The 25,237-nt window shown below is 35.1% G+C and overlaps 1 protein-coding gene across 1 annotated transcript in view; it reads left to right on the top strand.

Annotated features, from left to right (window-relative positions):
• Positions 1–21,959, top strand: part of LOC144450639 (uncharacterized) — a 36,712-nt gene extending 14,753 nt beyond the window's left edge. Inside the window, exons 2-4 of the mRNA XM_078141287.1 lie at positions 1–585; positions 10,585–10,775; positions 17,537–21,959. Coding sequence (XP_077997413.1) covers positions 24–585; positions 10,585–10,775; positions 17,537–17,644 — 861 coding nt within the window. The 5' untranslated portion in view covers positions 1–23 and the 3' untranslated portion in view covers positions 17,645–21,959. The remainder of the gene's footprint in view (positions 586–10,584; positions 10,776–17,536) is intronic.
• The last annotated feature ends 3,278 nt before the right edge of the window (positions 21,960–25,237 follow it).

Raw genomic sequence — 25,237 nt, 5'->3', positions numbered from 1 at the left:
ACACACAGGGTGTGAGATTTAGGATGAGTAAGGGGTCACGAGAGGTCACAGCTCAACAAAACACAAAAGTGGAACCAAGTGCTAGTAGTAGTTCATCGTCTGTGAAAACAACCACAAGGGTAGAAATTCAGCTCGGCACCAACAGGGAACCAATCAAGTTGGACACAATGCAGGATAATAACCCCCAAATGGCCAGTATTGCTGAGAATTTGAATGAAGATTGTTCTCAGAGCAGTTCATCACATTCCAACGGTGGGCAAGTCGCAAATACCTCAGCACCTATTGCCATTCCAAGTTTTGGCACTCAGAGTTCATCACCAATGATTGCGGTGTCTAGTATGGGCTCTCCTCAGTCTTTCAGAATCCGTCAGTTTTCATCGTCACCCTCTCTAAGCACCTGTTACTGGTGCGGGAGCAGCAGTCCGAAATCTCAACAGACAGCATCTACACAAACACCAGCTGAGTCACAGCAGTTGGAAAGACAGCGGTCTTTGGAGATAGATGATAGTAGTCAAGATGAGGAGGATATAGAGACTGATAGTGATGATGATACTTATGATGACGCCATACAGGTTGTCGTTCCTGGTGAGTACAACAATTAAAACTTATCAGTTTCTTGCCTTCATCAAAGAAATGTTGAAATATTTTGTGGTCATTATTTGTGTAAAAATGACTCCACAGCTGCAATCTGACAACTTGAAGAGAAGTTGCCCTGACATTGGTCAGTCACCAATTTCTACAGAGTTTTGAAATTCTTGGCGGTAATGACAAAGAATTTCATGTATTATTTTCTATAAATCTATATATCTGTATTATAAACACCAATCATGACAAATTGTCTTTATTTATAAATGATAGCTCTGTGTATTTTTTATCAAAATAAATTGGTAAACAAAATATCAAACAAGTGAAAAATATGTTTTTATTATGTAAAATTGTTTGATGACAACACAACATCTACTGTTTGTCATTTTTTTATGTTGTGAATGATACTTTCTGAAGTCAAAGTGATCTAGATTAATGATTTATGTTGTTTTTAAGTTGTGCATATAAATGGGTCAGTTGAACTATTGGATGAAAAATGTGATATTAGTCAAAGATTAGGCACGAGACAATGCAATGTCATTAGAGTCAGACTTGGTATTGATAGAGGCAGACATGATGGCAGACTAGTCTACAAAGAACGTCAAACCTACTGCAGTGAATACTTCCTGGATTTCAAAACAAATTGTATGTATAGCTGTAAAAATGAAGGTGAAATGTTGCCATGTATAAATAATGTACAATGCTGTCAAGTGAAAGTTGAAGCCCAGGACAATGGAACAGAGTATAAATCAATATTTTCTAATCTTTACTGTGACTGCATTGCTAACAATGCATAGCCTTGAAGTTGACCAGTGGACCTCAACCAGCGTTATGGGTTTAATCAATACAGTGTTGTGACTTCCCTTGTTGTGACTTTGGTTAGTTTGGATTTTTTTGGCAGAGCTATCTCCAAGTATGATAAAGTAGAATGCACCGCAGTAAGGCAGTTGATATGATCTTGTGACGGATAGGTTTGCTAGCTAGACACATGATCAATTATTGGTAAGAGACACATGATCAATTATTGGTAAGTTTGTCCAGGACAGTAAAATCTCACTTGTGGTGTTTAGTTATTCAGAGATTTGGTCATTGACAAGTACAGCTTAGGAAAATCCCTTCCTGAGGGGATGTGGTGGGATGTTTGGTGTTCATTGTCTTAAGAATTTGTCAAGGGGTGATATGACCCAGTGAAATCCCTTGCCCAGAGTGTTAATATGGTGTTAGGTACTTAGTTAGACACTTTGGTCATTTGCAAGTATGGTTCAGTGCAGTGCTCTCCCTAGGGCTTCCTGCCAGTCTGAGATACAGCCATTAAATCAATAGCATTTAGCAGTACATGTGAAGTAGCTGTCCTTGTGACAAGTTACAGCTATAATAAAACAAAGTACCTGTACCACTATTAAATCAAATACTTGCAGGCCTCACAGATTATGACGTGCTAGTTTTGAACAACTCCTTAAAATTAACATAATGATGGTCAGGAAGACTGAGATTGACTACCCAGATACCACAGTCAATTAACTTGACCACTCTGTTAATAATCATTAAATGTCTTGGTTGAGATCAAAGCATCTCTGGGATAATCCACAGAGAAAAGGAAATAAAAAATGTGTTTTATAGATATTTTGTTTTTGGTTCAAGGAGAAGTCAACTATCACTGCAGATCTCCTGCTGATATGCTATTTTTGAAAATTCTAGTTGACCAGACATTTTTCAATTTTTATTGTCTTTAACCTGTTCATTTACAATAATTGATATCTCTCTGCATCTGCTAGTCTTATTTTAGTTAATTAGTTAGTGCATGTTAATGGTTAACAGAGGAGTCCACTTGTAATGGTTGATTAGGAAGAAATTGTATATGAGGCACTCTAGTTTTGGTTGGTTAGGAAGAAATTGTATGTGAGGCACTAGTTTTGGTTGGTTAGGAAGATAATGTATATGAGGCACTTTAGTTTTGGTTGGTTAGGAAGAAATTGTATGTGAGGCACTCTAGTTTTGGTTGGTTAGGAAGAGATTGTATGTGAGGCACTAGTTTTGGTTGGTTAGGAAGATAATGTATATGAGGCACTTTAGTTTTGGTTGGTTAGGAAGAGATTGTATGTGAGGCACTCTAGTTTTGGCTGGTTATGAAGAGATTGTATATGAGGCACTCTTGTTTTGGTTGGTTAGGAAGAGATTGTATATGAGGCACTCTTGTTTTGGTTGGTTAGGAAGAGATTGTATATGAGGCACTCTAGTTTTGGTTGGTTAAGAAGAGATTGTATATGAGGCACTCTAGTTTTGGTTGGTTAAGAAGAGATTGTATATGAGGCACTCTAGTTTTGGTTGGTTAGGAAGAGATTGTATATGAGGCACTCTAGTTTTGGTTGGTTAAGAAGAGATTGTATATGAGGCACTCTAGTTTTGGTTGGTTAGGAAGAGATTGTATATGAGGCACTCTAGTTTTGGTTGGTTAGGAAGAGATTGTATATGAGGCACTCTAGTTTTGGTTGGTTAGGAAGAAATTGTATGTGAGGCACTCTTGTTTTGGTTGGTTAGGAAGAGATTGTATATGAGGCACTCTAGTTTTGGTTGGTTAGGAAGATATTGTATATGAGGCACTCTAGTTTTGGCTGGTTAGGAAGAGATTGTATGTGAGGTTCACATGTTTGGTTGGTTAGGAAGGGATTGCATGTGAAGTCAGAGGCATTCTTGCTTTGGGTGGTTAAGAAGTTGGTTAGTTAGTTGGTGGTTGTTGGTTGTTGGTGGTGTGGTTGATGTATTTTACTTGGGCTATTAGGTGATTGTAGGTGAGATCCTCTTGTTTTGGTTGTTAGGTGGTGAGTACATGAGAGACATTCTTGTTTTGATGGTCAGGAAATGATTGTAGGTGAAGTTAGTTGGTGGTTAGTGGTGGGGTAGATGGTAAGGTGGCTGTTGTTGGTGGGTTTTATTTTTTGGGGGGGTTATTGAATACATAATAGTTGGTTTGTTGGTTATAATAGATAAAGTTTAGTTGAGATCAGTTTGACTTGGTTTGACAATTAGTCACTGGTTTAGACTAGGTTGATTTGTTTTTGCTGAATAGATGATTTTGACTTGGTTTGACAAGTTCTTCAATGGATTTTGAATTTTCTAACCGTTCAGTTTGTAGTTTAACAAGTTTGATGTGGTTTTTTTTAAGCCAGTATAGAATCTATAAGTTCAAGGTGACCCAGTGAGATTATTTATGTGCTTTTATATCATAAAACAACTTTTAATTCATCTAGATAGAATGAAGTAGGTTCATTCAACCAGCCCATAATAAATGATATTAATGAGTTTATTGACACGATAATAGTTGTAAGTGAGTGTTATCTCAATCATAGATGGCTTGAATGATTCAGTGTATTCAATTTCTAAATGATAATGATGATTAAGAAGTATATACCTACCTGGTAACAGGTGTCTACCATACAGCTATGATTAAGTAAGTGGACCACCTGGTCAACGAACTTTTGAGTACATTTTTTGCTTCAAGTACTTCTTTGAGAGTAGGAAGACTATATTTTTGTCAGAATCATAATTTTAATTGAACATTTTTTCCTTCCATGTAAAGTGGTTGGTGAGCATACATACAGTCACGTGATTGGTTGTTGAGCATACATACAGTCATGTGATTGGTTGTTTAACACATATACAGCAGTGGTATGATTGGCTGTTGAACAGAATCCTCTGTGAAATTAAAAGTTGCCCATATTGTCATTGCTATTTTTAAAAGAGGCTGAACCTGTTTTTGTCTTAAATTTGATAGTCATATGGTTTGATAAATGTCAAAATTTTAATACTAGAAATATCGGTAATAATGCTTAGTGGCGAGATCAATAGTTCAAAGTAAGATAAAAAACTATTAAAATCCTTTTTAGTTTGGTGGGGGGTGGGGGGTGGGGGGTTTAACCATTTCAGTTACCATTCTACAAAAAAAAAACATTTTAATTTTAATGGGATCTGTTTACCCCTAAATATAAATATGTCTGAACATCTGCCAAATTGAGAAATGGAAGAATTTTCACTATAGTAAATGCATGGCATTAAAATACTGAAAAATGTCAATAAAAGAACTATTTTTCCTTGATGCATACTGGCTTTGTATTCATAGCACTACATACTGCTACATACTGATTTGAAATTGATTATGCTGTCTGAAACAATTTTCAGTTTTGGCCAATTAAGTTAGAGGGGGGGGGAATGGGGGTCTGACGCCTAAGTGAAAGAATTTAGTATTTTATCCTACATTGAACTATTGATCTCACCCCTTATTGAATAGATTTATCCATATCAATATGTATGTATGTATGTATGTGTGTATGTATGTATGTATGTATGTATGTGTGTGTGTGTGTGTGTGTATGTATGTATGTATGTATGTATGTATGTATGTATGTATGTATGTATGTATGTATGTATGTATGTATGTATACATATATGGTGTCAAACAAACACATAGCTGTGTCCCACAAGACAATAGTCTGGATGCCAACGTGGTCTAACATATCATAACGATACCATACAGGGACTAGACTAACAAGACAACAAAGGAATATAATAGTGAATTAAACAAAAATTATGAATATCATGTCAGTGATAACATATTTCAAAACATTAATATGAAACATTTTTAATTGTGAGTTCTAGGTTATATTACTAAGTTAAAATTTGAAATAAAATATTGTCAGTTTCAAGTTCGATGTTGTTTTGGTCAATATAAATTTGAGAGAGAAATAAAATATTGTCAGTTTCAAGTGCAGATCCAGATTGTTTTGGTCAATAAGAATATATATATAATAGTGTCCGTGTCAAGTTCAAGTTTGAGATTATTTTGGTCAATTTTATAAAATTTGACATGAAATATTGTCAATTTTTAGTTTGTTCAGCCAATTTAAAGATTTTGAATATTTCCAATGAATTGGCCAATTTAGTCCATATGTAATATTCAACCAGTTTATATGAAAGATTGATAATGTAGAAATGAAAGATTGATAATGTAGGGAAAAAAAGGAATCCATTAAGACCAACCGTACTTGTGGGTACTTGTTGTTAGGTTCATAATTGTCAACAAATTACTTGAAATGAGACATTTTGATCCAGAACTAATAAATCATTTGTGGTGTTGTATTGTTCCATGGTGATAACATGGTGACTATCTCTCCTCTATGATTAACATTGTAACAGTTACTCAGTAAATCAAACGCTGACACTTCCTACTTTCCTCCAGGACAACACAACACTGTTGACTTTCTGCCAATTCTTCTGAAGTGATTCATTTCTGCTTTAACTAAAGTTTCAATAAAATTGTAGAAATTAGTAATTGTGAATAAGCGTTGTATTCCCTGCACCACAAAGGATGATTCTTCATTTGTATGACTGACAGTGTGTACAGTGTGACTCGGACCCATAGATTTATAGAGCAGACATGAAACTCAGACGCTGATTCTTACCAATACTCCACATGTCTAGACCGACTTCTACTCAGAATGCCACGTCAGGTTTCACTTCTGCCGTCCTATTTTATACTTTTGGTAAATGTTTGCCAACAAATAAAAAGATCAGAATGTATATGAGTGAGTATTTAGTTTGGGGGCAATGACTCATATAGTCGTAATGTTTAGAAGTCATCATTGCAGGAACAATAACACCAGGGGGCCACAGTAGTAAATGTTACAAAACGTTGAATACTGATCTAGTGTTCCTACAAAGTGGCCATACATAATAAAGTCTTCCGACATCCAAGGTTTACTCATTCATCATACTTGCTGAAGTCACTTTTGGAATAAAAAAAATATAGTATGCCCTACCTTCTGTGGCCAGGTACCATGAATACACAAAAAGCAACATAAATATCTTGTATATTTAAAAACGAAAGGAAAAAAACATCTCTCTGCTGCAGTTATGAAGTTCTCCAAAATGTCTTTGTGCTAATTCTAAACTATGTAAGATGGTTGCCATGACAGTATTTTCCTTGAAGTAAATTAACATAGTAACCAGCCCAGCTGTTCTTTATGTAGAATTTTTTTTTTCTGGGGCACCTAGAGTATGATGACTGTCTGGTTCTAATTTTATAACAATGGGACTTTGTATGATTACATATTTGTTGTATTCATTTCATTGGTTTTGTGAATTTGTTTATACCACATGGTAACCAGTATGTTTGTCTTTTATGTGATATTCATTCAGTCTTTATTATCTTTTGTTATTTTGGTGTCTGATTTAATTTGTTACTGTTCATGATATGATGAAAAATGAAAAAAAAAAATCTTCATCAACATTCAGAAATGCATGATGTACCATTATATGAAAAAGATAAACAAAATTTTTGCAGATCTATCATTTAAAAAACCCCAGTTTTCAGACTGATGTTAGAATCTGAATGGCCATTCCATCACAATTGCAAGTCTCTTTACTGAGGTTTTATTACCTTGGTAACAGAGAGGCAGGCTTCAATAAAATTTACTTTTTCGTACATTTAATTTTAGTGTAAGTTGTTCACCCTCATCTATCATGTATTGAACACATACATAAAATATTGTCGACATTCACCCTTAAAAAAATCAATTATCAAGAAATTTATTTTCCAGCAATTTCAATATATTTTATTTGTACATTATTTAATTTTTGGTTGCTAAGATACAGACTGTTTTTGTGGATAGACAATATCAATAGATGCCTGGACCATATCAATTTCTAGATATACTTTGAGCATTCTCTGCTTTCTAGGAAAGCAAGGTAACCTTAACTACTGTTAGTCAATGGCAATCATGTTACAGTCAAGTTTGACTGCCTTGGTTTGGTTTGGTTTGGTTTGAAATAGCCCAGAGACTTGTCGTGGTATTGTAGACTTTGTACCCTTCAAATTTGTAGTGCTTTGTTGTATCAATTTGGTCAGGGCATTATGGCTATCATATGTAACAGTCAAGTTTAATATTGGCTTTGGTTTGGAACTATACCATAAATTTGTAGAACATTTTGTGAACAGTTAGGCTAGTAGTGTTAGTAGTGTAGCTATCATGTCATAGTCAAGTTCAAGTGGATACATCATGGTTTAGAACTCAGCAACAAGTTTGACTTTGTACCCTTCAAATTTGTGTAAGATTTAGTGAACAGTTAGACCAGGACAAACAAACAAACACTTGTGAGCATTCTTAAATTTGTTCACACAGTAAGAGGATACTGTGTAAATCAACACACCTTTTCTCAGTAGGGTCAGTAATTGTTACCAAGAGACAAGTAGTCATTTCTCACTGCTATTCAGTCGGTGAACACAACGGTGGAAGCATCACGTTTTTTGGGGAAATGGTAAATAACTTCATGTACCACAAAAAGTATACAAAATTTTTAACTGTTTGAGCGTATTGAGTGATATTTGTAACCTCAATGTAGAGAACAGAAGGAAATTTAGTCAAAGTTACAAAGAACCTCATGTAGAGAAAAGAGGGAACTTTTGGTCAAATTAATAAGATTTCCTCCATTGAATATTTGATTCTGAAGGTAAACTTGGTACAAAAGTCCAGAGGACTACTTACAGCTTTACAAATTATGCTGATATTTGCACTTTAGAAGCAATCTGCCATCTTGAATGCTGATACAAGTCTGACATGTTATGTATGGCCAACTTTTATGTCTAGGGAAACGAGACACCCAATGTACTTCTCACATTAACCAATACAAGGGGAAAACAAGCTACCTGTATTCAAAGACTAACCTTTTATAGCTTGTATAGTTGTAACTATTGATGCAGTCAACACTAGAAGTGTTGAATTCTGAATGGAGGTAGTGTGGAAAACAGTATGTACTACTTTTTCCTGTAGGGCAACATTGACTCGTAAAAACAACATTTGTAAGAAGTAAACCCACGGTTAACAGCCAGTCTACTATAAAACATAGTTATGACAGCCCTACTTCAGTTAACAAACGATACACAGATCAAGAGAAATGTACAAATTAATTAACCAATGCATACATTACACATATGAGAATGAAATTAACATGCCAAATCTTTTGAATGTCAAAGATGTTATTGATATTATGCTGTGTTCAGTCATACATAAACTGCCTCATGCAGTTCCTTCTAATTATATGTAATAGTTCCCAAAGAAGTCATCAGAATGCACAAAAAATAAAACAAGTATGTGTCTATTATGCATAAATATGAGAATTATCATAACTTCAGTGGTGTATTATAATACATGCATTGATTATTACCTCATATTTTTATGCAAATTAAATTATAATGCTATGAAAATATTCAGTGTACAGCACCTTGATGTTATTGGATTGCAAAGCATCGACAATGACAGATTTGTCTCATTTAGTATGGAAATGCTATAAATTTTCAACATTTGAACAAGAATGTATATTTCTATTGAAAAGTATATTTTTTGAGAGGGGTTAATACCTAGGCAACTTTGTGTATTTTAGATATCAGAGACTTAATTATGCTTAAAACATTTTTTTACTCAAGGTCAGTAAACAGAGATGAAAATCATGTGAAACTTGCATAAATTTGTGCATTTCTTTTGCTATGATTTTGATATGGAACCTTGGTAAACTATCCAGGAAGCAAGTTAGGTTTTACCCCTACTTTATAACGCACTGAGCTGTGTGTGCGACTGTAGTCTTTTATGGAAAAAAATGGAAGAAAAAAATATTTCATAAAATGTGGAGACAATCAATATCTAATAATAGATGTGTTGTAATAGCAAAGTTGAATAGCTGTCTACTATACAGTGAAGTCGTCTTCATCTCCAGTATAGTTTGGATACTTTATATACATCAGCATATTTTCAACTCAGTCAAATTTCAGTAAAAGTACTTTGGTGCAGACAGGCTGGAGATTTAGAAAACATAATGTAATTACTGCAGTGCCCAATGATATGCAATAGAAACACTAATGTAAGAAACTCATTTTGAACAAAACAAATTTAAATTCTAAAACATTTACCAGTATTGTGAAATAAGCTATCAAAAGGTATGTATGGTGTCTAGCATACAAATCCATATAAATATTGTAGTCCATACAATGAACATATGTTTTAACTTTAACAAAAAAAAATTTGGCTCGACAGGTTTGGTAGTACGTCATATGGTAGTGATGGCAGTAAATGCAGTATAACTAGAAACATTTGTCCAGACAGCTTTGATCACTATGTGTTTTGTGGCATACCACAATTATCAAATCAAATTATTATAATAATCTTTGTTGTTGCACTACAGCATCATGTATAATGTATAAAAGTAATATCTGAGGCCCATGCATATCGTTCTCATCCCAAGCCATCCATCAATTGAAACCCAAGGACAACTGTCATATTGCAATGTCAAGTGTGCTCCCAAGGCCTCTACAACAAAATCACAGGCATGCAGTAGTGTGAATTACTGACCACCACAGTTCTGTACATCCTTGAATCTGCAAAATTCATTTCAAGCATGAATCTCTTCTATCTGCAGGTCGATGGTCCTACAAATTTTTAGAATTCATACGAGAAATTGTGTAAAGTTTTCCTAAATAAAATACGAGAATTCATGACTTTTAAGATTTACCTGCTTTGTCATATCCAAATTAGCTTTTCTTGCAGTACATTACATTTTATGTAAACACCATGAACATAGGGTAGTCCTGAATAATTATTAAAATGTAAATAAACAGGTCCATCTATCATATATGCTCTGCCCTATGAAAGTTCTACTGTTGCCAGTGCAATATGCCACTAATCTTACTTCTGTGGAATGGTGAAATATTTTCCAAACTCAGCAGAGGGTATCAAGTGACCTTACCAGGTCATCTGGAAACTTTAGTCAACACCAGTTAGCAGGTTTCAAGTTATAAATAAACTAACTGACTTGCTTTGTTCTTTTTTAAACGCACTAGAAACCAAAAGAGGAGTCAGTAGTATCAGCTCTTTCCACGATTCCTTGATAATGTGCCATTCTAAGTCTGTTTCATACAATTTAAAGCTGAAACTGTGCTCTTATTATGTTTTTTAGGAAATGGCAATCGTTGGCGATCCAGGTCAGAGTCAGACGGGAACAGATCACGATCTAATCCCTTGCCTGATCTGTTGGAATTTCGCAACCGATCGCATTCAGAGCCAGCCGACGTGAGACCAGAAATTGAGGTTGGTCGGGAATTACGTCGCATCAGTGATGAGTTTCATCTATCCTACCAGGAATCCAGGGTAAGGAGATTTCTATTCCTATCTAAAGGTCAAATGTCAATGTTTGAAATCAGGTCAAAGGCATTTGGACTTTATCATGTAGTTTCATTATGTTATGTTTACCTGGGATGAGATGAAAGAGATGTGCTATGAATGAGTATAAATGTATCATTGTCTATGGTACATGTACTTCATAATTGAAAATAAAAAAAAAAAGTAAAAATTACTAATATTTAGGTGATAGGAGAATATCAATTTAAGCCTTTGAATTCTGATTAGATTTGATGACATAATACAAACAATAGCAAATGACAAGAAGTCCATCAGTCCTATCGGAAGCCCACCCTTGGGAATGCAAGAAAATTGTATTGCCATGTTACCGTGGTAACATACTATAAACATAGGAGTGTAACAGTAGGATGTGACGTCAGCTGTCAGACAATAGTGGACTAAGACAACCCTGGGAAAATCTATCCACTTTGCAAAGTCTTGATCACCAGGTTATGTGTGCATAAGTTTGTTGCCAAGTATCAAGTATTCACTACTGCCATATGGTTTACAGACTGAAGTTACCATGATGCAATAATGTCAGAGTAGCATTTGTGTCTTCCTTAGCAACTGTATTGAAAGTGTCATTGTTAGCTTTCTTAGCAGTAATTTCAAAGTGTTCTCTTTGATTTTCATGGTAGCTGTACTCCAGAGTATCGTCTGTAGTCTCCTAGCAACAATATATCAGAGTATCATCTTTAGAACAACTGTATATTTCAGAATGTCAATTTGGCTTTCTTGGCAACTATATTGCAAAGAATCAGCAATTTTAGGAACCATACTTCAGATTGAGTGTCAATTTTGGGTTCCTAGCAACCACACTTCAAAGTGTTAGTTAATAGTATGCTTAGCAACCAATTTTCAGAGTGTCAATTTGGTGTTCTAGAGTGCTGTGCTTCCAGAATGGCTTCTTTCTTAGCAACCATATTCCAGAGTGTCAGTTTTAGTTTTCTTAGCAACCATACTTCAGAGTGTCAGTTAATCAATGTGCTTAGCAACCATATTCCAGAATGTCAGCTTTGGATTCTTCCTTAGCAACCAGACTTCAGAGTCTCAGTTTTGGCTTCTCCCTTAGCAACCATAGTTCAGAGTCTCAGTTTTAGCTTCCTCTTAGCAACCATACTTCACAGGCTCAGTTTTGGCTTATCCCTTAGCAACCATACTTCAGAATCTCAGTTTTAGCTTCCCCTTAGTAACCATACTTCACAGTCTCAGTTTTGGCTTCTTTCTTAGCTACCATGCTTCAGAGTCTCAGGTTTGGCTTTAATATCAACCTGTTTCAGAGATTGTTTAAAGTTTTGTTTGCAGCCATATTTTTATATATTAATTTTGCTTCTACAGCAACCATATTTCAGAATATTACCTTTACTTTCCCAGGATAAATGTAACCAGAAACAACTGATTATTTTGAATAATTAAAATGTGAGGGACTCTGCAGCATTTTTATTGATTATTTATCAGTTTATTCTCATGAATTTCTCAGGAAAGTTGACTATAGTGGGTCATAGAAACTACTCTTAAAGTTAAAATGGCCTGATTTCCATTTCTTCAAGTAATGTCTCGTACATATCATAATGAATTGTAAGCTGTAAGGTATTTGATCTAATTCTTTAGGTGAAGATAACAAAAATATATGAAACTTTAACAAGGGGAAAAATGATAAAGCGAACTTTGAGTGCTTGTTAGTGAGGAAAAAAATGTATGGTAATGCTGTTGAAGAGCCCTAACCAGTGAATTAATGAATGGAGTTGTAGTTGTGTGAATCAACTGCGTCATCTCAGACCACTCGTAGCCTGCTTACAAATGTATATAGAATGATAGATGCAGAATTAATGTACAGATTATGATAATGCGAATACAGCTCATGGATTCTATTTAATACAACTTCACCATCCATCCACCATCATTTATTTTTTCGGGTGAAAAGCACAAGAGAATAACAATTAGCAATGTTTTAATCTTTGTGTTTGCCATCACTTTCATGGCAGCTTTTGTGTTTACAAAGTAAACAATGGTAAATTTTTGATCAGCTGTGCCCTTGAAACACAACTATGACTAGTGGAACCATAGTTACATTTCAAAGACGTTCTCACAATTGTGTTTTGCATAAATAGGTGGTGATGTCAATTTCATCAATAACTGCTAATTACCATACATGTATTGTCATAGGATTATCATATTAATGTTAACTTGGGTAATTTGAATGTAGAAATTGGAATATTGGCTGTATTTATCATGACACAAATTGTCTTATTTTTAACAAATCATTGAGCATGTATTTATTATGTCAAGGACAACACAGGTGATGACTCAGTTGCCTATAGCAAACAAGACTGGCTTTGGTATTTCTATGTTATTATAATATATATATATCAACTTGAAAATAAGACTTCAGCTTTACAAATTCTGTCTGTTCTTGTAAATTTCATTCTTTTCTTCTTTTTTATGTGTGTGTGTGTGTGTGTGTGTGTGTGTGTGTGTGTGTGTGTGTGATAAAATGGAGTTCATAATAGTACATGCCAAATATATGCACTATTAAGTAATTTTGTTATGTCCATATGGAAGAAGTATAAATATTAGAAAAGTGGTCTGGCGTACCTGAATAATTATACTTTTGGTACTGGTTGTATTATTATGTTGTTAGCAGCTGAAAATATGTGTCTTCATATCACTTTGAAAGAGAATTATGACTGTGTTGCAGATGAGACATTTTTGTGAGATGTTTCTATTTTTGGCTTCAACTTTGGACGACTATCCGAAACGCAATCACAAAGGCGATGAATATGTTATGAAATATATAGAATTTTATGAAATATCACCTGAGGTGTGTTTTTGTGATTATTGGTTTAAGATTACATTGACACTGTCTAGAGTGCTGAGTCAGCAACCTTGAAATATATTGAAGATTGAACAGAGAGGTCAACGACTGCCCTATTTAACAAATCATCTCATATATTCAATTTGAGGCACACTGTTTGACATTCCTAACATCAATATTACAATTAATTTTATTTCTAAAAAATTCACCAATTTCAATCACAGTGGCTTTATTAATTTGCAACAATTTAGACTTGTGTAGCTGGTGTTACATGGCCGTTCAAAATTAAATAATATTCAGGAAAAATATTAAGACTATTTGTTTGGTATTTATTACAAATAAATATGACTAAATAATATCATAAATTTTGTGGATTTTTTCAAAAATAAATCTTCATGTGGTTTTGAATGTTGTTGTTGATGTTTGATGTGGTAAAATAGACCAGTGTTGGTTTTGTAGTACAAATGATCTGATGACCTTGTATTTCAATCACAATACCTGGTATATTACATAATGACAATTTAATGCGTTTTCCAAGAATTAGCTGTCATTTGCTACCAAAAAAACAGGACATTGATTTCATGAAACGTTAATCATCTTCAGGAATATGTTATTTTTAAGTCAAATTTTTTTTATCAAAATACCCATTTTTTGTGCTCTGGAATTATGAAAATTTATAGTAAGGATTTTTGAGTTTTCAATAACAACAAAAACCCAAAAGACTGAAAGCACATGACGTTGTTCTTGTAAATTGCTAGTGGGGCCAGTCAGAGGTCGATGTGACCTTGATGAATCTCATTACTAGTAGTGGCCATAGTTGCTGACATAGTTAAACTGTCATTTCATATACAATTACAAAATGGATCATCATTCAACCGTTTCTTATCAATTTCAATTTCAAATAAAATAAAACAGGAAAATTTAGACTCAGTATTTTCGATACTGAAATGGTTATTGTATAACGGCAGAGAGAGAAAGAGGGAGAGAGAGAGAGCAAGGAGAGAACCCTGGGAATGTGGGTGGGGTTTGCAGACTATACAATGGACAACCCTGGATCGTACATGGCTTATGTACCATCACTTGTACTCACTGTCTGCTTCCAGTTTCTCACTGTCTTTCATTGATACATGTTAATCTTAAAGTAATTGAAAATTTTCAGCTGGTTGTTATTTCAATTTTTTGAATCTTACTCTTACTGCCTGATATTTCAGATCATGCATTTCTGTCATAAAAATCCTGTGTTTGAGTTTGAGTGTATTGTGTGTTTATGTGGTAGGGTGCATCTTACGCTATATATATATATATAGATCCCGGGATATAGATCTCTTTTCAAGACACTGTTACCAATGTTGGTCACCTAGATTTTCTTGTCCCATTTACTCAGTCTCTGATATCAAATTTCATCATTCAAACCAGTCAGTTAACAATTCCACTTGTGCAAATTTTTGGATTTAGATGTTCCAAACATTTATCATGTTTTCAATGTGAATGAACCAAAATGGAAACTAAGGGGTGTGTCCTTCAAAATAGCATTGTTTCATTTTGAAAAGACACAATCAGGTTCATATAGGGTATGCTCCATTACCTTGAGAAAAGGCCAGTCCTGTTTTTGTAATTTTTTTCAACTGTGATCCAAACTTACAATTTAAAAAGTGGGCAGATATAAGGATGCATTCAAAATAGTGTGTTCAGTGAAGTTGGCCAGCTATAATGGTGCAATCAAATGTTAAGGATTAGTGGAATTTAGAAATATACAGATGGTCCTCCAAATCCATTATGCTTGAGCAGACTGTGTAGGAAAATTTAGAACAGTTTGACTTGTGACTGGCACCTCACAGCTATGTCGATACAGTTGTAGTGCAATGAACTTCTTTGAAGAGTCGTCGTATTGACATGAAGCTTTGAAATTTATGTACCAGTTTCTTCACACTTTTCCACAAAAATATGAAGCTATAAATTAACTTTTGTAGATATGTTGGATCTATTTCAGACATTAAACTGCTAATCAACACAGATACTATTTATTACTATTAACGTTTTTGTGTTTGTGTCTCGGTTAATTGCTGTGTTTATGTCAAAAAAGGTGTGTTTGAAAGGCGTTTGTGTTTGGTTTTGTCACTGTTGTGAGGAGTTTGTATCACAGTATATGAAGGCACTAGTTTTGTGTCTCTGTGTGTATGCAGAGTTTTGTTTCTCTGTACAGTGATAAGATCTATTGATTTGCAAGGATCTTAGATACTTGTTATATCCATGCATACACCAAGTATATCAGCTAATAGGCTTTGTAACCCAATATTCTGACTTGTTGAGATCATAAGGTTAATCTGCAGATTTCACCATCGCTTACCAATCAGCTGCTAAGAAGATGATATCTTGGAAATCTAGAATTTCATATCATATCGCTGTAAAAATAAAAATGTAGTGGTTACAAAGTTGTGACCACATCATGAATATGTAAATGTTGCAGGAGCTGCTCTTCTTTTAGCTGTGACTGTGCATTGCATCATTATATGAGATGTTGTTCTTGGATAAGAATGCAATGACGAGTGGGCAAATAAGACAAAGAATATACAGATGGCCATGTGAATATGCAAATAACATGACTATGCAAATCATTACAAGATGTTCTTCTTAGTGAATATGCAAATTGCATGTAGTTAAAGAGAATGCAATGGCCATTGGGCAAATAACAACATGAATATACAAATGAAACCATCCATATGCAAATATGGATAACCATGCATATGCAAATAGTGAATATGCAAATTATATGAGATGCTCTTCTTCTAGGAAGAATGCATTGTCAGGTGGACAATTAACATTAAGAATATGAATATGTAAATATGCAAATGACATCATCTGTATACAGACAATTATGGATGGGCTCATGACAGTCAAAGAATGCAAGGATAGGTGGGACAAATACCATGAATATGCAAATAATATAATGTTATGCAATATATGCACACAGTTATAAAACAAGATTAACACATATATGCAAATTACTTCATGAATATGCTATATGGTTTATGACTTGCTTGTTTGCTGTAAATGGATGGATGATTTTATTTTTCTTGATGTTGACAGGATCAGAAATGACTTGGTTTTGTTAGTACATTTTACTACACAGAACATTCATGATTTAGATTTAGTTTTGGTTTTAAATCATTTACTTTAACGATTGATATCAATGAGTTGTTCATGACAGTTTTCCCCCATTAGCCATTCAAGTGCTACAAACCTGACTTGGTGAGCCAGCAAGTTGGGTATAATAAACATTGTTTGCATCTCTAAAGTTGTTTGCAATGTCACTGATAATAGGTCAATGAAACTGATAACAACTGATATAACATTAAGCTTAGCTTTGCCTGATGTGATTTCCTCCTTGAAAATAATCTTACGCTGTGAACTACACTTTTGAATAACAGGCATCCTGGCGAGAGAAAAATAGTTGCCCAATAAAATATGCCACTTGTTCTTCATTAAAATAAAAATGGTGGGATTTTGACCTGCAAAATGAAAATTAGCTCAAACTTTCGAGGATTCAAATGGCTCGATTTCAGTGTTGAAATGCCCAAAAGTAGTACATGTACCAGTAAGCAAGAGAAACATTTACAACTTTTGACTTGGTGTTATGTAAGAGTGCATTATCACATTTGTAAATATTGGCAACAAACACTACTTAGTGATAAGAAGTGGGGTGAAGCCCCACTTGCTTGGTTAACAGGTTCATCCCATAATGTGTATTGTAGTGTTGGAAATATGATATTGATGTACTAATATAACATGCTTATGGTCAAAAAAACATTTCCAAAATGATTTTGAACCATAAAAAGTGTGCTTTACTACATATATTGATCACTTACTATAATTTCACCGGATGGTTTCATTTCTTTTTTTTTCTTTTCATTTTCAGGTTATTCGCCGTGCTGCCAGCAGCCATACGGACAGACCAAGTTTCTTCTGGGAAATGGTCAGTACCATCCGTCGGCGTGCCTCCTTCAGCCGAGGTAGTTCCGTTTGAATGCCAAGTCAAGTGGAAGACTGACAACTTTTTGTTTTCATCGCTTTCAACGAGGCGATGGGAATATTTTACGAACAGTACTGAAAGCTACTGAATGAGATGTACTGGATATTATGAATGGTGCTGATGAAAAGTGTTTCACTTAGTCACTACTAAAATGGCTGCAACTACTAAAACAAAACAAAAAGACATTTAGCAAAGAAATTCCAAATATTTATTACAATGCTGCCACATGCCAACCTTGGCTGCCTGTCTTTTATTCTTTGTACTGGTAGACTGTACCAAAAAATACGCAAGCATTTACAAAAAGTTTATATTTCTTATTTCTATGTGGAGAAAAAATCTTTTTCGATATAACCATAGCTAAGCTTCAGAGGTATAAATCGGGTAACTGTCTATTTATTCTTGCATATCCTGTATTGCCTTCCAGACTTCCAACGTTTTCTTTCACTCCGGAATTTCTTTCACTCCGGACTTTCTTCACTCCGGAATTTCGTCAAAATGATGGTGTATTGTGCAGGTGACCATTTGTCAGTGACTCAAAAAAACCAAAGACCAAAGATCTTTTTTGTACAGTTAAAAGAAAAAAAAATCCAAATTAACATTGTTTCAAAAAATATTCTTAATTTTTTTAAAGAAATGTTGAAAAAAAAAGAAAGTAAAGAGAAGGCAGGCAATAAGAAGTTGTTTGTGCTTAAAAGTCAGGGTTTTCAAGTGCAAGAACTTTCAGTGACTTAAAAAGAGGATAGCATTTAATTGCTGTTGAAAAATGACACTTTAAAATGTGTAAAATTTGTCTGTTAATTTATTGACAAAGTATGTAGTTGTTTCTATTGTCTGTTACGTATTGAGATTACTACATTCTAAGCCATACTTATCTCAGTGTTTCTCTCTATCTTCTATATTGACACACATTTTATGATGCTGCATATATTTGAAAACAAAGCTTATATAACAGTTTCAAGTGTCAGTTTGCTGGTTTGTGAGAAGTGCAAACTAGACAATTTTACTGCCTCTGTCAATAGTTGCAATATTATGTACAGTATGGCAGGTGCTGTGAGCTTCATTATGTATGCAAATCTCCATGACAACTGAAGACTATTTTTTTTCTGCCAATTGCAAGTTGTCATTGTTGTTAGAAGATCATAATTAAGTTTGATCAATTAACAACTATCTTGAAGTACATGGAGACCAGGTAAACTCACAATATACACGTCAATAGTGGCCACAGACCTTGCAGGAAAAAAAAAGACCATTACAACTGTACACACGGGTATTAAACAAAAGTCCTTGAATTTTGGCCAGTACATGCAGATTGCACTGAGATGCACATGCAGAGCAACCACAATCTACAAACATTTCATCATTAACCAATCATTTGAATGGACACATAAAGCCATCTTTCTATTGATCAATCACATTCACTCATTAGACCAACCCTATTGTCATTTGAATGCAAATTGCTATTGGCCAATATCAGATACATTTTATTACTATCATTCCCATTGGGAACCAATGATTTGAATGCATGCATGCATAAATCTGTCTTGCTATTGGCTGATCACATAACAAAAAATGACCAATCACACCATGAGTACTAGATTTAGTAACAATGCAAAACTGTGTTGTTTCCAAACAATGGCCAAGAATTATTCTTCAAACATCTTGATATTTTATTCTCTCTGAAAGACCTTGAAAGTATAAGAATCCTACAAAATGGTCTTCACTATAGTCAGAACTTGTTAGAAAGAATACTACAGAATGTACAACTTGACTAGCAGTAGTATTTGAGTGTGTATTTTCACTGCCAAAAATGACAGAAGATGAAAATCTTTGCCCCTAAATGATATTCGTTTTAGTAAATATAAAGCAGATGAAACATGTATATTTCTGACTCCACCTTTCAGAACTTACTGTAATGGTGGGAGGTTTTCTCATTATCCATCTTATCAAGTCCACCCAGACTGTCTCCATCAATTTTCCATATCTTAACTTCTCAATTTACCAATACAGATGTTGAGTTACACCACAATGATGTCCTGGTCTTTTGAATTAAACTTGAATCAGGACAAATAATTTCAGTCACTCAGTTTACAGAAAATAAAGAGACAACAAAAAGCATTAACTGTCTCAGTGGGCAAACACATCATGAAGTTTATGAAGTGTCAGAGAAAATGATTCATGACTAATTGTAATGCAGAGGATGTAGTCTGCAAATTTTGGTAAACAAGTAGAGAATGCCAACACCAGTAAAGAGTGATATTGTACCTTGAAATGGAGAGACAGTTTACACCCTTCATTTTTGTCTTTTTTTATGGATTCTTTGACAAGCACTGTTACATGTGCTGTCGAGTACTTGATACTGATTTACAAGCCGTCATGGCAATCAATCAATTTCAAATATACTGATGGTACTAAAACTCTCAGAAAATCACAGACATTGTAAAACTGAGATGAGATGAGATGTACTTCATTTGCTGTAAATAACCAAGCCAGTGTGACTTTTTTGCCAAGTACCATGTACTGTATATTTTTTTTCCTTTGATTCGATAGGCTTGTGTAGTACATAGATCGATTTTGTAGCCAGTTGCCCACACATCCTGAATGCTGTTGTACTTGACACCAGTCAGTCTCCTTATTGAATCACGTAGACACCAGACCATATCAATGATCTCTTCTTTTGTTTTGTTTCTATGGTAACTGGGTCAAGGTAGTCTTTTCTGTGAGATGAAGAGATTTACATGAGATATGGAAGTGGTAGGAACACACAGTACTTAAAGAAACACAAATTAAGACCTAGTCTGACTATGCACGGCATCCGTCTAATGACCAAAATACTCATTTTAATCTTAAGGATGCTTTTAAGTCTCCAATATTTTTTATGTACTTTTTGTTTTTACATTGTAATTGAGTTCTGTCAAAGACAGGGCGTTTGTAATTTTTTTTCTGAGTGAAGAAATGCACTTGGTAACCATGGTACCTTGATTGAATGCATCCATAAAAGTTAACAGTAGAAAAAAGTTTCTGGAAGGACTTTTTTTAGCACAACTTTTTGCTCTGTTCTTGAAAGAAAGTAAGTAAGTGTAAGATAATTCAAAATGGTGCAAAAAGCTTGAACATTCCATAGTTACTGACATCGATGCTAGTCCCGTACAACAGCTGATTGTATTTGTGGGGGCTGACTTGCAATCTCTTTGTATTTAGTTTGCACAGAGTAATGTGTATTTCAATACCAGGAATTTGCATCTCATAAATACTGTACCTCATTAACATAAATTTAATTTTATTCATAAGCTGTAAATATATTTATATCTTTTCGGAAGATTCAGAATGATTGTCAGGATTCTTATCAATGAACCATTGTCATCCCTGGTAGGCCTTGATACTACCATATTAACTGTGAGTGCACGTGTCTTTCAACTCATAGGGACACTAATTCATACTTGATCAAACAATTAAATGGATGTTCGTATACTTTTTTATACTTCCTGATGATTTTTTTGAAACAGGGAAGAAATAAAATATCGACATAAATAATCGTGTGAGAGCTCTGAGTTCAACTTGATTTTTAGTGACAATACCCTGAATACGCCACGACATATATACTTCTTTGACTTACTACATGAATCAGTTCCCGGTCAGTGCGACCTTCTAGTCCCACTAAAAAATCGCCCAAAGTATTTCCTTATGCTTGTCATATTTCAGTCTCACTTTAGTGACGAAGTAATGTGCGATTTAGGCACTGTCAAAATGGCAGAGTCCTTGAAGAACTCTTGTATGTCGTATTTCTAAAACAAGTAAATTAACAGTATAAAATGAAATTTACATAAGACGAAGAATTACATTGGATGAAATCAATATGAAAAACGAAGTATTTACGTGCAAATATGGCCCAGTATAGTCCGTACCAAGTTTCAACTCGATCTGGTTTCAGTGACAATTTATATAACAGGTATATCCAGTTTAAATTCCCTACTGTCTCTCGCTACTGACGTGAAATGTATGTTCATTTCTCTGGCTGTCAAAAACCATAGCTAAAATGCTTGGTGGGGAAGGGGTCACGGGGCAACTTCACTACAAAAAGACGATAACAGTAGTCTTCATAAACAAACACGTGCACTCGAGTTTTTTGAAGTTGTTGGCCTGGGATGTTCTGAGAAGAATCAAATCAAGAAAAGATGGCCATGCTTTATTCATTGGTGTTGACTTTAATCACTGTCAAAATAAGTAGACATTACAACTGTCATATATAAACCATGTCATTGGTTGGTATTTTCCTTGATGTCAGTTGCGTTGATCTGTAATGTATAGTTCTTACGAGTATAACAGCCTAATAAATTACTGTGTCCCCGTAAAGATGCTTTCAGGAGTGATTTTTTACAACCCCTAGATTTGCGTGGCCTTTGACACTTAACAAAACACAAAACTTTTCTGAAACTTTCTTTGACTTTGTACCACATTGTATTGCCAACTGTTTGAATGTGGAACTTCTCTCGTTCCCAGACAGATCAATTGTTGTTTGTTCTTGTTCCGCCAGACTAAGGTTTTTGTCCTGGCGGGTGAAGTGTAAAGTTAAATGCTGTCTGACCTTCACTCGTTTTGTTGCATTTGAACTACAAGATCCTCATGAAAAGCTGATACACAAAAGAGTTTGTTCCCGATTTAACCCTATAGCATGTGTACCTAATTAGTATCAAAATGAAAAAAGGAGATGCATCCTTGAAAACGTTTAGGGTACTGGTTACCAATGACCAATGAAAGAGACACTCGAGGCTACAGGTACAGAAATAAGTACCACATGTGGCAATCGCAGCCGTCGAGTGCCAATTATTTTGAGGGCTTCTGACATTTCCAAATGTCGAAAATATCTTTTAGCTATCAAATAACACTTTGGAGTTCTTTGCAAAAGTGGAACGTTCACCAGTTGCTCATAACGTAGCAGCAAAATTCCATATATACTTCAACTATTCAAGATGAGCGCAAAAGTTTTAGAAATTTTAATTTCTTCTGTAAATTTGTGTTAATTTATGTAACCGTCACAAAGTAATTGACAATATATATAGGAAAATAAAACAACTTAGTCTGCTTTTAATGCGCTTGAGACGTATCTTCACGTCAGCATGTTCCCCATCCACGTGCCTGGGTCACGACAGCGCCAGTCTTGAATTGGTAGTTTTCTCCTCTAACTCTATCAAACAATATACAGAGTTTGGTAGAGGTCTCTCCTCTAAGTGTTGTCAATTAGTGTTGTCAATTACTATACACGTGTCTGTATTTATTTTCTTCCGTTCGCGTGCAAACCGTATTGAATATAAACACAGTAGCAGTAAGCGTTTATTATGGAGGTGCACACCGTCACCCTTTGACTTCGCTCCCCTTTGAATAGCAAAGCTGTATAAAGTTTCTCGAAGTCGGTCAACTACTTGGCAACCTGCCAGAATATCTTGCTAGTTAACAATCAGGGCAAGAACTGGTCGGGAGAGAGTGGGTGGTGCATAAAATACTACGTTGACAATTTCCAAACGACAGCGGAGGCGTGACGCCCGACACAGTTTGCAAGATGGTGAAAAAATGGCAGCGGCCGAGTAGTGTACATGTTGCCCCAGTTAAACTTCAGACATATGGAACTACAAATTATATTTTGTCGTGTTCTGGTATTAAAATTCGATGCCTCACTTTATACAAATTGTATTCTCCTAACAACAATGTCAAACTCTTAAACGGTGGTGCCAGTTTTACTTGACTCGCACCATTTGTATGACAACGTGTCCATTGTAACTCGCCTTACATACGATGCGAGCAACAAACGAGTAATCAATGTAACAAGACCAAAAGTTGTCTTTTTTGGACTCATAAATTGTGACTTGGTTGTAGCTTTTAGGCCAGTGGTTCAAAATTGCCAAAAATGACAAATAAATCGTAAAATGAACGGTTTTTCCCACCATCGTTACCATGTACTCATTTGTTACTGGTGTGCATTGGCACAGCTTGTCAGGAGAATCTTAACAAAAGCAGAGTAAACACACACTATTTGTGGACTTTTTGGCTCACATAAAACAACCAACAATAAGGGTCATACGTTGTTGTTGAGTGGAAGAGCTAAACTAGGCCAAAACAAGCTACAGATGATGTTGTTTATCGCACTAGTATAAAAACCGTTCAGCTGCCTTGCTGTATAGAGCATTGTTCCAGTCATATAGCTTCACATACAGTAGGGTGCATGGTGTAGCCTTGACTAGGTTTTCGATTGGTTCAGGTTTCAGCATAGCCAACAAACGCTCTTTTGTGTTAATTTTACGTACTTCGACAGCATTTGTCTTGCGTAAAATGTCGTGGTTTAGTTGAAAACACATATATAATTAACCTGACAACGCTTTTTCGGTAAGGGGGCGATTCAAGGTTACATTTCAACTGGTCTACACCGAATGATATTGTCTAAGTTGACTAATGTTCCAAATACAGAATAGCACTTTTGTCAATTCTTTGGTCACGTGGCAATTGAGGAAATGTGACGATTGAAAAATGGTGAAAACCACAGGTGACTGAGAATCCCAATCGACATAGGCTAGTTAGTTCACGATATTGTTTGCAGTTATTATACGAGTGCTAGTCTAGCTGTTATTGTAATATTGGCCTGGTAATGGATGTACTATAAAGATGGTAACTGACACATGTGTACATTGGAGTACTTTGAACCCCTACAACATGATTACATGTAACTCCGTTGTTTACGATGGACCTAACTACTTGTTCGACATGAAACCTGGTGTCTTTGTCCAGACAAGATTTCCACGTGACATCAAATACTTAAAGGTGAAAGTATTAATTGAGCACTGGAGGTGGGGGAGGGGGTATTCGGTAAGGCAGTATTCATTATCACTTTAAGGCGAGGACACAATATTTGCAATGGAACTACTATTCCAAGGCATCCTCCGAACACTTGAAAGACAAGTGTACGGATATTTTTAAATCCGTATGCGGTTCGTATTTTTTCAGGTCAAGGTCAAGTGCTCCCCCAATGGTTCACATTGACGTTACCGCAATCTTTCGTTTATTTATTCATTATCTGAGGTCTGTATTTGCGTGAAAGCGTGGCCACTACAGCTGCCATTACAAAGTTGGGGACTTCAGATCTATAGTTTGTCTTGAGTTTTCATTTTCGCTTTTTATAATATCGTAACCTGTAATTTGTTGTCAATGATGGGCGTAAGTTGTGCAACTGACCAAGTCTGTTATTCAGGAAAATGTGGTTCATATTATGACAAATTGGTAAAAAAAATACAACATGAGAACATTGTTGTTAGAGTGAGTGTGTGTGTGTGTGTGTGTGTGTGTGTGTGTGTGTGTGTGTGTGTGCTTTACAATGAATAATTTCGTATGCGTATCCATTGTCACATTTATACTACAGTGCGAGTATGGTAAGGTTAAAAGGCAAAAGTGAGAAATGTTTCCAGACTTAGTGTCAGCCAATAGTAAACTGTTATTGAATCTTCGTCGTGAATAAATTTAAGGGTACCGTAAAGTTGCGCAATTTTTCTTTCTTGTTCTCCAAGCGTTTATACTCGCAACAATTGGCACAAGTCAAGCTATTAA

This window comes from Glandiceps talaboti, chromosome 2, assembly GCF_964340395.1.
Source record: "Glandiceps talaboti chromosome 2, keGlaTala1.1, whole genome shotgun sequence".
NCBI classification, from domain to species: Eukaryota; Metazoa; Hemichordata; class Enteropneusta; family Spengelidae; genus Glandiceps; species Glandiceps talaboti.
Note: the sequence above shows the minus strand (reverse complement) of the source record. Positions and strands in the feature narration are given on the sequence as shown.